Genomic DNA, 14,740 nt, shown 5'->3' with positions numbered 1-14,740 from the left:
ATAGGGGCCAGGGACCAGGGACCATGAACCAGGACCAGGCAAAGGGACCAGGCACGAGGGACCAGGCATAGGGGCCAGGCACCAGGCATAGGGACCAGGCATCGGGGGACCAGGCATATGGACCAGCCACATGGCCTGGTCCTGAGCCTGACTGTCAGAGCATCAGAGCATCAGAGCAGTGACACTCACACACAGAATCACACCTAGAGCTCATGTAGGCGTAGGCAGCATGAAGACTACTAAGAAGAATCAGCCTAACACAACCCGTTAGTTCTCATTACGATAGCATTTATTCATACATCAATTTACAGACTTTTGTTTATTCAATTATGAATTAAGTTAAATGTATAGACACTATCTGTGAGCAATCAAAACATTTTAATGTGGCTGCTGTCATCTGTAAAGATTTGCTTTTTCTTTAAACATTTTAGTTTGTGTATTTCAAGTGTCTGGGAAATGAAATGCATTTGGACTGATCCCATCATTTAAATTAACTTTAATCACTAAGATTGTTCTGTATATCCATGCAATGTATTTGAATAACAAACTCATAGAGCTTTATACACTGATAAAAAAAATATTTTGGTTGCTTAGCAACCGATGATCATAAAAATAGTGCAGCAGAAAAAAGATTCAGTTTTATGGCTGCTTGATCTATTTCTTGACATGCACCAGCTCTGATTATGCGATGATATTTAGGAAAGTGGCAATTCTCTGGAGATCTTCTGTATTTGAGAGCAAAGGCATCCATATTACCCACAAATGAAAATAAAACTGCATCTGTAATATAGCCTTTCAGAGCCTCTGGCGGATTCATTTTTCAGACCACTTTTAACCTCAGTTCTCGGCTCACTTAGAGTTTCTTTAGTGACTTTATTCCAGGCGAGATCCTTTCGCTCCAGTAGCAGCCACGTGACACACCTCCACATCGGCCCCCAGTTTCTGCAGCTCGTCCAGCCAGATCTGCTGCTTCTGGGACAGTCGGTCGTTTGGCCCTTTTACCTCCACCAACTACAAAATACACAGCGATCAATATACGTACATGTGTTACTACAATAATCTCACTTAAGGCAACTCAAGTATGATGTTCACCTTGTAAGTGTTATTTGATGTGTTCCAAACCACTAGATCTGGTAAACCTCCCCGACAGTGTCTGTAGTCCTTTGCCATCCTCATTATTACGCCGGCTAAGAAAGGCCCACTCAGGCAGGACAAAAGAGACTGTAAATGAAGATTGTTATAGGAGGTGGCATCTTGTTTATTTGTTTTATGATGTAATGTCTCATACAGTACCTGAGCCTGCTGAAGAGAAGAAAACCTCTCCCAGCTGACCAGTGAGCACACCTTTCCCTCCTGTGTGGCCCAGACTTCCTCTAACATGCTGTGCAGAGTTTCAACAGTGGCACTAGAAATCAGCTCTACTCGAGAATCTATTGCCTCTTTTCTGTTTCCATAGAAACAATCAGTATAGAGATCTAAGGGACACGTCTGCAAATTATAAGGACATGATAATTCGTTTTCACAGCTATATGTATATAGAACATAAACACAGCCTGGTTCATTACCTGATATGGATTTCTGAAAACATCTGGAATACCATCCATGAAAATAATGTCCCACAACAAAAGCGCAAAGAGAGTCGAAAATGTCGATCCTTCTCCATGAATTCCTATTACATATTTTGGCATATATTAGAGATGAGACTAAAACTGCATCGAACACGAGATAACACTGTACTTACCTTCATTAAATCCCTGCTTTTGATAATGTGCTAAAGACAGATCCTCCACTGAGCATATTACTGTTGCATTAGAGCTTTCATCACAGTTTCCTTTCACAGGGATCAGAAACCTAGATTTCCCAGTGCCACCTTCATGAGGAAAGAGCTGTCCCTGTATCGTTACCTTCAAAACCAAATCTGCTTTTAGACTTGGAGCATAAGTAAGAACACCATTTTCCATCCTTGTGTTCTACTACTTACATGTTTCACATCTTGAACATGGATAGTGGGCAGGTCTTTCAGTTTTAATCTGTATTTTTTGCAGCTTGCAGAATCTCTCATTCGAGCAGCTCTCTGGTGAAGGGATAGTTTATGCCCTGTCCGCACCAAAGGGTCAGCCAATCCATCACTGATAGCGCGTATAGCCTATAATCGCAACAGCGCAAATCAGTCAGATAAATACATCATACATTTAAAGAACAGTTCAATTCAAACTGAGGCTGAAGTGTAAAAGAATGCCACCACTTATATAACATATATCAACTCTAACTAGACTTTAACAACTGTCAAAGTGCTGACCTGCTCTGGCTTCTTAAGGTGCTGGTGCAGGTTTAGTGCGAGTCGGTCCCACCATCGTCCTCGACTGTCCTGACAATAAACACTCTGTGACAGTAACGACTGAAGTTCTACAACAGCTTCCTGTGGATTAGAAAATAAATTACTTAATAGCAGAAAGGTATTTCAAATATCTTTAATCTGTGACCAGACCTCATAACGCTTTAGCCTTTGCAGGATCTCCACTCCTCTGGACAGGATGCGACTATAGGCCCATCCAGCAGTGAAGCTGCGTAGAAAGACAGGGAGGTCTTCCTCATAGCTAGTTAATTCAATATTGAAAAATTATTCCAAATCCTGCATCTGAACAAGACAAAAATCACAAATATTTGACGGTCTTTACCTAAAATTGTGGTTATCTCTCAGCTCTTGCCAAACACATTTAGCACTGGTGTACAACTCAAAGGCCTCGTCCCATTGGCCAGTCTGCATAGCTGTAGTGACTTCCTGCAGGGCTCGCATGGATGCTTCATATCTGAGCAATCATTTAAGAAATACAAATAAAGAAATCACTACATATGTCATGTCATTCATCAAACTTGCTGTGAATGCAAGTTCTTCTCACCTTATAAGGTCATCTCTGTCTTGAAAAACTTTAGCTTTGCGCTCCACTGTGTAATCTGGGAAGGCCAAACGTCCTGATTTGACAAGTAGGATAGTGTAGAGTTGGCTTTGTCCACCTGCCGCCATCTCCTCTTCATCCAAAGAGTCGGTCAACGAGAATAAAAGGAGGACCCGTGAGAAGACAGCTCTTGGACCACGACTTAAACGTACACAGGAACCTGCTAGATGTTTTGCCCTATATTAAAAAAAAATGGACATGTTATAATTTCCTTTGTCTATGTAAATTTGTCATAAATGTATAAAATAAATCACCTGACCTTTTGAGCATGATAGCACCAATATTGTTTTGACCAGGAGCCATAGAAAAGAGGGACTTCTGCTTGCTCAGACGGAGAAGGCCTTCCACCAGATGCAATTTCTGGGTCCCAGAATTACCGAGGTGGAAGGTTTTGGCCAGAGATTTTAGTTCAGGAGCAGGCAGCAAATCCAGAGCCTCTCCAAGTTCTTCAAGAGCGTTCTCTTGAAATACATGGCAACAAATATCATTTAAGACAAGCTGTAAGTGGACTATTGCTATAAGCTTATATATTTTATGTTTTTGAATATTATTGTATCTAGATGATAGAAAAACACCAATGTAAGAATTGGGTTGAATACATATTTAAAGATTTTTTTTTACAGGGCAGTGTAGCATGAAAAGGGAATGAGAGAGGGAAGGACATTCAGTAAACTGTCCGGAATGCCATTAAACAGGTTTTCTCTCTATGTCATCAAAACACACAATTCCATCCAAAATCCATTTTACGCACAATGGAAAAATAAATCTGGCAGGTAACGATTATGGGGGGAAAATTGTTTTGTGAAATTTGGAGTCTAACCTGTCATATGCACAATACATTGGACTAGATTATAAAACAAATGTGTAAATGTGACTTTATATTCACTAGTATATTTTAATCTTTGTAAAATAAGTGTTGGCACATCAAATTGGCATATCCGTTGAATAATAATTTACCTGACTGAAGAAATCTTTGCTGAACCAATTGCTGTGCCACTGGTGCCAAATCACTGCTTATCTCTTCATATTCCAGTTTATTGACTTGGAGCCACTTCAATTTCCTTTGAAACAGTCTCACGTACAGCTTCTGCCCCATGACTTTGAAGAGAAAAAATATATGAACGTTGTTTTATTGGTTCATATAATCATTCATACAGAGAAATAGCAATTCGACAAACCTGAGAGTTTCTCAAATGTTTGTATCAGTGACATATCTTCATCGTTGAACAATAATCGATCGTCTTCATTCTCAAGAACAGCCTCAAGTACAGTTAGGAAGTTTCGGAGGTAATAAGGGAGGAAAGTAGATTGGGAGCTTTCAACCTTTTCATCATTTGCAGTTTTGTCGGATTGTGAACCTTGCAAATGATCCATAGTTCCAACACTGTTTTCCTCAATTCCCTCAGTGGTGTCATTGGAATCACAGCTAGGCTTCAGACTCACATCTTCATCTCCATTCACCTCCTCTTTAACAGGAAGACTGTGTTGTGTCCCCTTATCTTTGTCATACTTTGCTTTTTTTCGAGTCCTTGTCACACTTGAAGTAGCTTTTTTCCTTTTTGCTACTTCCGAAGACAAAGATTTTGGCGTAAACATTTTGTGAAACACTGATACATTTGCAGCACCCTTTACATCTGGCCCAGTATCATCAAAGTCTGTCAAATTGATTACGTCGTGGTCTTGCTTGTCCACGAAATCGACAGTATTTTCTTTCTGTGAACTGCCCCGTGCCTCGGAGGGCTCATCTTTGTCACTTGAGGCAGAGAATCTACGGCTATCAATTATCTTGTGTGTCTTGTCAGAAATTTTACAACCCTTTCTTGACAACTTGGAGGAGAAACTTCCCAGATCTATCTTCCGGGCTACAGTTTTACTCACTATCTCTCGCGGCGTCTGCTCTAAACTTGCCTTTTTAAAATAAGGGCTAGTCTGGATTTCTTTGACGTCTTCCTGCTTTTTAGGACTAATATCTGGTGATTTTGCTGTGGCTGACAGGTGGCTGCTGGGCACAACAGTATTACTTGCTGAGGTGGCGTTGCTGTCCTGTCTCTGGAAGTTCTGACATTGCAGATCGATGTGCTCATTGATCTTGAATCTTGGTACGAGCTGGCCACACAGAGGACAGGACAGTTTGGGGGGCTGGCAGCTGAAAAAGGAGGTGATAGGAGTTGAACTGGCTGCAGCAGCATTGGCACTGACCCCAGCTTTTGCATGGCTCTTCTTACTCCTGGACAATGACAGTCGCTTCTGGCGTTTGTCCTTCTTCGGGGTCTCGCTCATCTTGTTAGAGGTAAGACGTTTGGCTCAATTAAACCAGTTTCTTCTCCTTGCATTCACGATGGGCATCACAAATGAGTAGTTAGCTCCATGTAATGTAGCTCGCTGAATATCTGTTTACAAAACAAAGCATTACATAAAATTGACTATTAGACTGACAACATATATCATATCTATCATAGGTCATCGATATAAAACTAGATTGTTTTTTTCTTCTTCTTCAAACAAGCTAACAGAGCAGAGAGGCATGGCAGATGTGCTAACGAAAGTGTGAAGCGAAGATAACAGTCCCGCTTCTCAGACTCGACTAGCCGAGCGCCGATACAGACGATTTGAGGACGACTAATCGATCCTAGATACAAAATGAATAGGGGAAAAAAAAGAGACAAGAAAATGAAAAAATGAAATAAAAAAAAATCACAATTTCAAATAAAATGATTTGTAATGTGCTTTTATAACATACCCAGTACATTTTATAATATTACAATACTATTCATGGAACGTAAACAGAGAGATTCAAGATCAAGATTACATTTAATGGCATTTGAATGTATTTATTTGTGTTCTTAAAGAACAGCCGTAACATCAGCCTTAGTAGTAACTATACAAGAACAATATTGTGTTATGGAGCCAGGGTTGGGGGTGTATTGTCAACTCATGTTCCTGGGCTGCGGTACCGCTTTTATTCCAGCCCACCACCACCACCACCACCACCACCACCGGGGAGAGCCATCTGATGTGACCAACACACGGGCTTGAGGAGGGAAGGAGGCTGCGACATCGGGGACTCATGCTGGTAAGACACGCATGCTACATTCTTATTATGGGCCAGATGTAACAAAGGCGTGGGATGCGTCTGCAGAAAGGAGGAACACGATGTAAGATGCGCTCCTCCTTGTGTAGCCCGTGCAACATCAGCCCAGCGGAGTCAGCATGGTGCAGTCTGGATGCTAAGAACCAAGGTCGACGTGAATAGCTGCTGCAGTACAAGCAGATTTAATACAATATTTCAACCTAATATGTCAAACAGAGAGTGCACGCCTCGCATTGTGCCGTCAATGCGATCTCATGTTACAGCGGGCGTGCGTTTATCCAATTCTGTGATCGATTTGTAGCCAGATGGGAATGCGATGTCCATTCGTGAGGAAACTGGAGCAGCCACAACAACCAGTCCCTCCTGCAGCTGCGGTAAAAGTTTGGCCTAATGAGCTTTACTGAGCATCACTGGTGAATATGTGGACAGTTTGATCCAATCCTAATGGTCCTCGCCACATATTTCAGCACTAAATATCATATTCAGGGCGGTTAGGCTGTAGTGGGTGTGTTTGCATTGAGCTATGGCCTTTACTGTCACTATATCCAACATCACTGAAATCATGACAATAGAGACGGTCACACTGGTGCTTTATTATTGTGCTATTAATAGGGATATTGTGGTGACAGGAAGAGTCTATATTTCACTGCTGAAGCCAAAAATTAATTGGCTAGGCATGGGGAAGTATGCTGTTCACTAATTGGCTATAGATTAAGCATTTTTCTTTATTTTGTTCATGATTGCCCTTACCATTGGCCTGCACTCTGGCAAAGTATGAAGGCAATTAGAGCTGATGCAACAAAGCGAGATAAAAGATGATACAAATCCTCATCAAAACTATAATTGTATCTGGCAAATGATTATTCCAGGGTGAATGTGATCATTGATTGACAGACAATTGTTCTTGTCGTGTACATTTTAAAATGTGAAATTGTTTCAATGATTCTCTTACAATGATTCTCTTGTGTTCTCCTTTCTTCAACCTGACCTGACCTCACCTCGCAGGCCGCTGTTGTCCCAGACCGTGTGCTTTACCACTCTGTCTTTTACCAATGTTTTCAATCAATAAAGCTGGCCTGACACAAATCCACAAAGATCTAAGCCAATCGGCCCCTTTTATACTCATTCATGCTAGTTATCCTTGTCATTCCCAAAGAGAAACTAACCATCCTCACTGCTGATATTTATACCTAGGTGTGGTATGTTGGTCTCACCTCTGTATTGTACACCTTTCATCAAATATTGACACAAAAGCAATTCATTATTATTTCTATTTACAGGGGACTTAGAGCATCAGGCTACAGGGCCAGTTATGGCTCATGTAAAGAGGCCAGGACCCAGTTCAAAAGCTCCCGGCCCCTCAGCATACCCAGCTCTTAGACCAACCAGCCAGGAGACCAACCAAGGTTTGGAGAGGGAGGAGTCTGAATCGCTTCAATGTACTTCAAAGGCTGTCCAAAATGATCAGCTGACTGGCCCACAACACCAATATACGCCCCGTGTCCCCGGTCCGGTAGACATGGAGGACACTGGGTCCGAGTATGACAATGTTGGCTCAGACGTGGAGCAGGACTACGATGAGGTCCTGCACTTGCCAAGAGAGGGCACTGTGGACATGAGGCACTACAGGCAGTACTGTCCTGACGAGGCTGGTTATTTAAAGCAACATGCAGTGACTGAGAATATTGATGAGAACAGTGGTGCAGCCAAAGATACACAGATATGTCAGTCTTCACAACCGGAAACCAAGCCTGGCAAACAAGGACATAGATTAATACAGGCTGGTCCAAATGTACAGGCCGCTGTAAAATGCAATGTTGTAAAAGGCCAGGAAAATAACTATTTTTTCACGGATGGGGATGACGTAGAAGAGGTACTAGTAGGTGTCAAATTTATTGAAGATTTGGATGAGGAAGAACCAAGCCCTCCTCAAATGGGGGAGTCGAGCGTGTATGAATGTTCTAAAAAGGAAAAGGCGGTTGAAATAGACAGAGTAGCAAGAATCCAGAAGAATCCAGAAGTAATGAAGAAATCTGATCACATAAGAGAGAGACCAAGTAAAGCGCGGGGCCGAAGAGTTACAGGACAGTGTGTGGAAAATAGTGTAGTAAAAGCGAGTTGCACAAATGGTACGGATCAACGTGCGAGAAGCGATCACAAGCGGATGAAAGCCAGACCCAGCCCCGGCGGTAATAAGCAGCACCCTCCTCCACCTCCTCGACATCCCCATCCCCCGCCACCTCCACCTGCCTCGGCCCCGAGAAGAGAGGCACCCTCCTGCAGAGAGACCCCTCAGCCCCCGAGTCAGGACAGTCCACCCCAAGCTGCCAAATCTGTTTCACCCCCTCCGCACTCCATTGTACAACAGAGCGAGCATCTGGAGGAGAGGCCGAGTGGACCGGAGCCAACACGCCAGGTATGAATGATAAAAGTGCACAAACCAATTATTCACAGCAGTTCACACTATTTCAGAAAATATTTGTGAACAATGCTTAGGACAAAATCAAGGTCAAGAGCTCAAAAAAAATGCATGACTCAAACCGCTCCGACGATTAAGGACTAATATTATAACAGAGATTACGTCGGTGTAATCCCTCATTCGTCCAGGCGTGTTCCATAGTAGAAAAAGCTTCAGTTGTAGTCATCTGGACTCAGTTTGAAAAAATAGACGTTTCGACTCTCATCCAAGAGTCATTGTCAATAACAGAATTTAGGTCGAGAACTCCGATATTAATACTGTTCTGTGGTAAGACCCGCCCATTGGGAGGAGCCTTCAAACAACAAACAACTCTTTCTACTTCAGGAAGGCTCCTCCCAATGGGCGGGTCTTACCACAGAACAGTATTAATATCGGAGTTCTCGACCTAAATTCTGTTATTGACAATGACTCTTGGATGAGAGTCGAAACGTCTATTTTTTCAAACTGAGTCCAGATGACTACAACTGAAGCTTTTTCTACAACAGAGATTACATTTAAAAAACAATGGTCATAATGGGACAATTATTCAGAACTTAAAATGATCTAATTCCTCTTCTTTTTTTCTTCCTTTTTTTTTCTGATGCCACTCCCTTATTTACCACTTCTACTCCTTACTACTTATGTTCTACCTGGTCCAGCTCGTTCTTTGTGAGTGTGTGTGTTTTTGTTTTTTTCCCCTTTCTGTTGTTGTTGTTTTTGTTGATCTATGTTCTAATAGAAAAAAATAAACCAGGACTAAGCCAAGATAAAACTAGAGCGAATTTTATACACACCAAACCTGGACTAATTAATTCCTTGAATTAAACGTGCATGTCTAAACTTGGACCAAGACAATTCTGTTTGCTAGAGCTCTACTTAGAACTATGTGTATCATAGTTTGGGACTAGTTGAATTTGGTTTTAATTATATTCTCTGCTTATTAATGGAATTGTTATATACCCCGTATAGATTCAGGATGAAGAGACGAGCACAGTTGCAAAGCTTGAGCACTCACCAGAGCAGCCAAGAAGGCCTCAGAGTCCACAGCCTTCACCACCTGAGGAGAATGGCAGTCCAAAAGTACAGTATTTAGTAAATAAACAATCACACTAAAACATCTCCCTTTTATTAAATGACATTTTACCTCCACAGATGACACAAGAAGCACCTTCATTCCCTTGCTTTGAAGATGGTAATTATCTATAAATATTAACATCTCTTGGTACTTTTTCTAATTCACCAATTTGCACAGTGTATTTTGTTTTGTTCACACGTGTAGTGCCGGGTCCCTGTGAACCAGAGGACCTCATTGATGGAATCATCTTTGCTGCTAACTACATGGGCTGCACTCAAGTCCTGTCAGACAAAAACCCAACCAAGTCTGTGCGGATGACTCAGGCTCAGGAGGCTGTCAGCCACATTAAGGTGATGTGTCTCCAAAAATACAGACTTTCTTCATTTTTGCTTTTCACAACGTGTATTATTTTTGCCACTAGGGGGTGCCATTTATTTTTCATGCACATGTATTAACAAGCATCCTTTTTGATTTATCATTATTATATTATATTTCTATGTCCAAAGAGCCAGGACGAGGACTCCCAGATGATGACAGAAGTTGATTTATTTATTTCTACTAAAGCAGTTAAAGTGTTAAATGCTGACACACAGGTTTGTAACTATCACGTCCTAAAAAATATGATTCTTTTGATTTATTTACCCACATTTTCTCATTTTTGATGCAGGAGACGATGATGGACAGTGCCTTGCGTACCATTTCATACATAGCTGACATCGGTAATATTGTGGTCATAATGGCTCGAACTTCATTGTCCCAGTCTTCGTCAGAGGAGCTGTCGGAATGTCCTGTTTCTGCTAAAGAAGCCAAAAATCAGTACAGGATGATCTGCTATGTGTTTGAATCTGAGGATGTAAGTACTTTTTACAATGACACATTTTAGGAAACAGTTACAATACAGGTCCTAATGCTCAAATGAGTTTACATGCTTCATTCACCCTGAAGTGGCCTGATGTGCAGGAGGAGACATAACCAAACCAGTGGAGCTGTTAAATATTGTGACTCAGACTTTAACCTTTAGATATATACACCCTATCGCAATGTATTTGTTGTTACCATGTTGAAGGCGTCGCCGCATGCTTTTGCCTATCTCTGCTGTTAGATAATCATGAAAAATAGTGTCAAAAATTGGAAATAAAAAGTGTTGATACTTCAAGGAGACAGAAGTTATGGACTTGCCACAACAAACCTTTGCATTAAGCTACATCTAAGCTTTCTCCTAAACTCTTTAATTACACTTTGTAGCTTCAGCTGTTGTCTGGCAGGCGATTTGTTTAATTGATGCAGATGCCACTTTTTACAGTGAAAAATAGATCACAATTGCTGCATTTCAGCGTTGTAGAAGTTGCATCATTTTGACCTGTATGTTCAGACTGCAGTCACAAAACATCAAATTCATATTTCATTTTGCATATAAAAGAGCTTTTGTTAGGCTTTTTCTGAGCTTTGTTTGTTGTTGTTTATTTGAAAATACACTTTAGATGTAAAAAGCTTAAGCTGACTGAATGAAATGAAATGAACACGTTATCGAATGTGAAAATGCCTCATCTCTGACTCTCATTCACTCGATATAAGGAGGTGGTAAATGTCTACCTCCTGAATAGTTTTCGTTCCCACTCCCACAGGCACAGCTCATTGCACAGTCCATCGGTCAGGCTTTCAGCGTAGCCTACAGAGAGTTCCTCCGAGCCAACGGTATCAACCCAACAGACCTGAGCCAGAAACAGTACAGTGACATCATCAACTCCCAGGAGATGTACCATGACGATCTTGTCCATTTCTCAAACTCGGACAACTGTAAAGAGGTGTGGCATTTGTCATTTTAGACCAATTTTATCTATTACACTGTCCTAAAACAATACTACATCTAACTGTATGGTAGAAAAAGCTTCAGTTGTAGTCATCTGGACTCAGTTTGAAAAAATAGACGTTTCGACTCTCATCCAAGAGTCATTGTCAATAAAAGAATTTAGATCGAGAACTCCGATATTAATACTGTTCTGTGGTAAGACCCGCCCATTGGGCGGAGCCTTCCTGAAGTAGCAAGAGTTGTTTGTTTCAACAGAAACTCCCCCCTTGTATCTACCGAGCTAGCCTATTCAGAATCTTAATGGGCTATTAGAAACCTCTTTGTCTTTGTGAGACCCTGGCTCAACCACCCTGAGTACCTGATTAGCATCTAAATGTCCTTGTCCTGGTCCTCTACCTTTCCAGGGGTTCAGTAACCCATTATAAATAACAGGAAGATTAAACCTTAGCCCTCCATTTCTGTTTAAAGAAGGTCTTTCTTTTTTAACAAAAATAGCTTCCTTGACTCCTCTTTCAAACCATCTTTTCTCCCTGCTTAAAACCTTCACCTCACCGTCTTCAAACGAGTGATTAGAGGCTTCAAGATGGAGATGCACGGCGCTCTGAGGTCCTGAACTTGTCGGCAACTTGTCCTAAGGACAAGTTGCCGACTCAAAAACAGAGCAATGTAGTTTATTCGATCCAATGCAGTGAAGAAAGCTGTAAAGAACGTTACATAGGTGAGACAAAACAGCCTCTACACAAGAGGCTTTATCAGCAGAGAAGAAATACAAGTTCAGGACCTCAGAGTGCCGTGCATCTCCATCTTGAAGCCTCTAATCACTCGTTTGAAGACGGTGAGGTGAAGGTTTTAAGCAGGGAGAAAAGATGGTTTGAAAGAGGAGTCAAGGAAGCTATTTTTGTTAAAAAAGAAAGACCTTCTTTAAACAGAAATGGAGGGCTAAGGTTTAATCTTCCTGTTATTTATAATGGGTTACTGAACCCCTGGAAAGGTAGAGGACCAGGACAAGGACATTCGGATGCTAATCAGGTACTCAGGGTGGTTGAGCCAGGGTCTCACAAAGACAAAGAGGATTCTAATAGCCCATTAAGATTCTGAATAGGCTAGCTCGGTAGATACAAGGGGGGAGTTTCTGTTGAAACAAACAACTCTTTCTACTTCAGGAAGGCTCCGCCCAATGGGTGGGTCTTACCACAGAACAGTATTAATATCGGAGTTCTCGATCTAAATTCTTTTATTGACAATGACTCTTGGATGAGAGTCGAAACGTCTATTTTTTCAAACTGAGTCCAGATGACTACAACTGAAGCTTTTTCTACTATGAAACACGCCTGGACGAATGAGGGATTACACCGACATCTAACTGTATGGTATGGAAGGTGTTCATGTCCATTTATATTCCTGTTTTAGCCCTGGTTTAGTTTTGTAATCTGTTTTTTGTAGTCTTTTTTTTTTTTTTACATAGATCTGGTTTAAGTTCAGTCACATATTTTTTTTGGAATGTCTTGTTACTTCAAAATCTACAATGTTTGTGTCTTGCAGTTGTACATCGAGAAGCTGAAGGGGGAGTTCCTTGGAGTGGTGATCGTAGAGTCCGGGTGGGGCTCTATTCTACCCACCGTGATCCTGGCTGGGATGTTGAACAGCGGCCCTGCGGCGCGCTCCGGGAAACTGAGCGTCGGAGACCAGATCATGTCCATCAACGACACCAGTCTGGTCGGGCTGCCACTCGCCACCTGCCAGAGCATCATCAAGGTCTAGAGGCCACACATTTCACACACCGCTTACTTCTGATGTAGGTTTAGTGGAAATTACCTGAGAGAAGGGCGAGCTGGTGTCAAATCTATAGTGAAAGTGAAAAGCTGGCATTGAATAAAAGTGTAGTTCAGCCAATATTGTGCATGGTTCCGACATTAACTAGTCGTACTTCTTGACGACGTGTAAATTACTCCTGCTAATGTTTATTGCAGGGCCTGAAAAACCACGTGAAAGTAAAACTGAGCATCGTGAGCTGCCCTCCTGTCACCACTGTCCTTATCAAAAGACCCGACCTGAAGTTTCAACTCGGCTTCAGTGTTCAAAACGGCATCGTGAGTGGGCTCTTCACAATAAACTCGCTACTTCCAGCACTTGCATTTTACCCGCATTTTCTTTTTCTTTTTTTTTTTCCGTCAGATTTGCAGCCTGATGAGGGGTGGGATCGCGGAGAGAGGCGGCGTTCGCGTTGGCCACAGAATCATAGAAATAAATGGTCAAAGTGTTGTTGCCATGGCGCACGAGAAGATCGTTCAAACCCTGTCCGTCTCAGTGGGTGAGGTAAGAGCCAGTGCCACAAGACGGCAATTTTCACTGATTACTGCACCACACAAAGTCTCACTCGGTTTTAAAGACACACACGCACCAAAACGCTTTTAAATCAGTTCAGTATTGCAGCCATTGTGATTTTTATTATCCCATGCAATTGTACTGTACCTATTTGAAGAGGGCAAGTCCATACCTCATATACTTTACTGCTGCTGTTCCATACTAATCACATAAAATCCAATACTTCACAATACAATGAATAGCCAGTTTTTATATTTGAAAAATAATAATGTGCTTAATTATTGATGGTCTGGAAAGGTAATCTGCAATCCCTTTCCTCAGATCAACATGAAGACGATGCCCGCGGTGATGTTCAGGCTGCTGACGGGACAAGAAACCCCGGTCTACATTTAGGGACATTACAGGGGACGAGTGAGAAACAGGTGACACTGTGGGACATGATGAATCAAGTATTATTTTATTTTCAGCCTCTTGCTCCAATGCTGTAAGAACATCCAGTTCTCATTTCAGGTTTTACCCTGAATCGCATCATCATAATGGCCTTATAATGTGAATAAATAATACTCTCTGTGCAGTGTAGTTTGTGACATTCAGTGCTGAAGAGACGTAGCTTTAAGGTCATGATTATTTTCCTATGAAGAGATGAATAATAAGTACATTTATTTTTATTTAGTCATTTTTATAATGTGTACGCAGTCAAAATGTAAATGTAATGTAAATAATTTGAGTTACTCAAGGACTGGGAAGGCCATATAACAACAGTATATGCATGTTATTGCCGACCAGGGATTTGCCACCATCCGTGTTACATTATAATCTATTATTATAAAGCAAATGGTTCAAAAACATCATGGGGGTGTTGTTCGGGTGACACTGAAGGCCAAAGACCCATCTATTCTCAAAGACTTGCAGTATTAGACCAATAAACTTTACCAGAGCAAACACGAATGTACATTACTGAATGAATGTAATGTCCAAATAAATCAAGAATACAGACTCACTGCTGCACGCTCGTATTTTGTAT

The 14,740-nt window shown here is 41.5% G+C and overlaps 2 protein-coding genes across 4 annotated transcripts; one reads left to right on the top strand and one right to left on the bottom strand.

Moving 5' to 3' along the window:
* Positions 1-496: 496 nt before the first annotated feature.
* fan1 (FANCD2 and FANCI associated nuclease 1) lies at positions 497-5,411 on the bottom strand. The gene is made up of 13 exons (XM_072435313.1): positions 4,136-5,411; positions 3,915-4,055; positions 3,217-3,418; positions 2,901-3,134; positions 2,679-2,810; positions 2,489-2,597; positions 2,300-2,419; positions 1,982-2,146; positions 1,742-1,904; positions 1,566-1,669; positions 1,294-1,488; positions 1,093-1,221; positions 497-1,011 (listed from the first exon to the last, which is right to left on the bottom strand). Exons 1-13 carry the CDS (start codon positions 5,235-5,237, stop codon positions 874-876), a joined length of 2,934 nt encoding a protein of 977 aa, XP_072291414.1. The 5' UTR covers positions 5,238-5,411; the 3' UTR covers positions 497-873.
* A 513-nt stretch (positions 5,412-5,924) lies between these two features.
* Positions 5,925-14,716, top strand: apba2a (amyloid beta (A4) precursor protein-binding, family A, member 2a). 3 transcript variants are annotated; one of them, XM_072435380.1, is made up of 12 exons: positions 5,925-6,027; positions 7,327-8,464; positions 9,476-9,586; positions 9,659-9,698; positions 9,786-9,931; positions 10,088-10,174; positions 10,249-10,434; positions 11,207-11,386; positions 12,934-13,146; positions 13,362-13,481; positions 13,567-13,707; positions 14,038-14,716. In XM_072435380.1, the coding sequence occupies exons 2-12, from the start codon at positions 7,361-7,363 to the stop codon at positions 14,107-14,109; spliced, it is 2,400 nt and encodes a 799-aa protein (XP_072291481.1). In that variant the 5' UTR covers positions 5,925-6,027; positions 7,327-7,360; the 3' UTR covers positions 14,110-14,716. The 3 variants fall into 3 exon arrangements, with proteins under 3 accessions (XP_072291481.1, XP_072291479.1, XP_072291480.1); XM_072435378.1 differs by having other exon boundaries at positions 9,759-9,931; XM_072435379.1 differs by having other exon boundaries at positions 5,930-6,030; positions 7,329-8,464; positions 9,759-9,931.
* Positions 14,717-14,740: the final 24 nt, after the last annotated feature.

Source organism: Eucyclogobius newberryi, unplaced genomic scaffold (assembly GCF_026437365.1).
Source record: "Eucyclogobius newberryi isolate DKJ021-1_F unplaced genomic scaffold, fEucNew1.0.hap1 SCAF_7, whole genome shotgun sequence".
Classification (NCBI taxonomy): Eukaryota; Metazoa; Chordata; class Actinopteri; order Gobiiformes; family Gobiidae; genus Eucyclogobius; species Eucyclogobius newberryi.
This window is presented reverse-complemented; position numbering and strand designations above follow the sequence as displayed.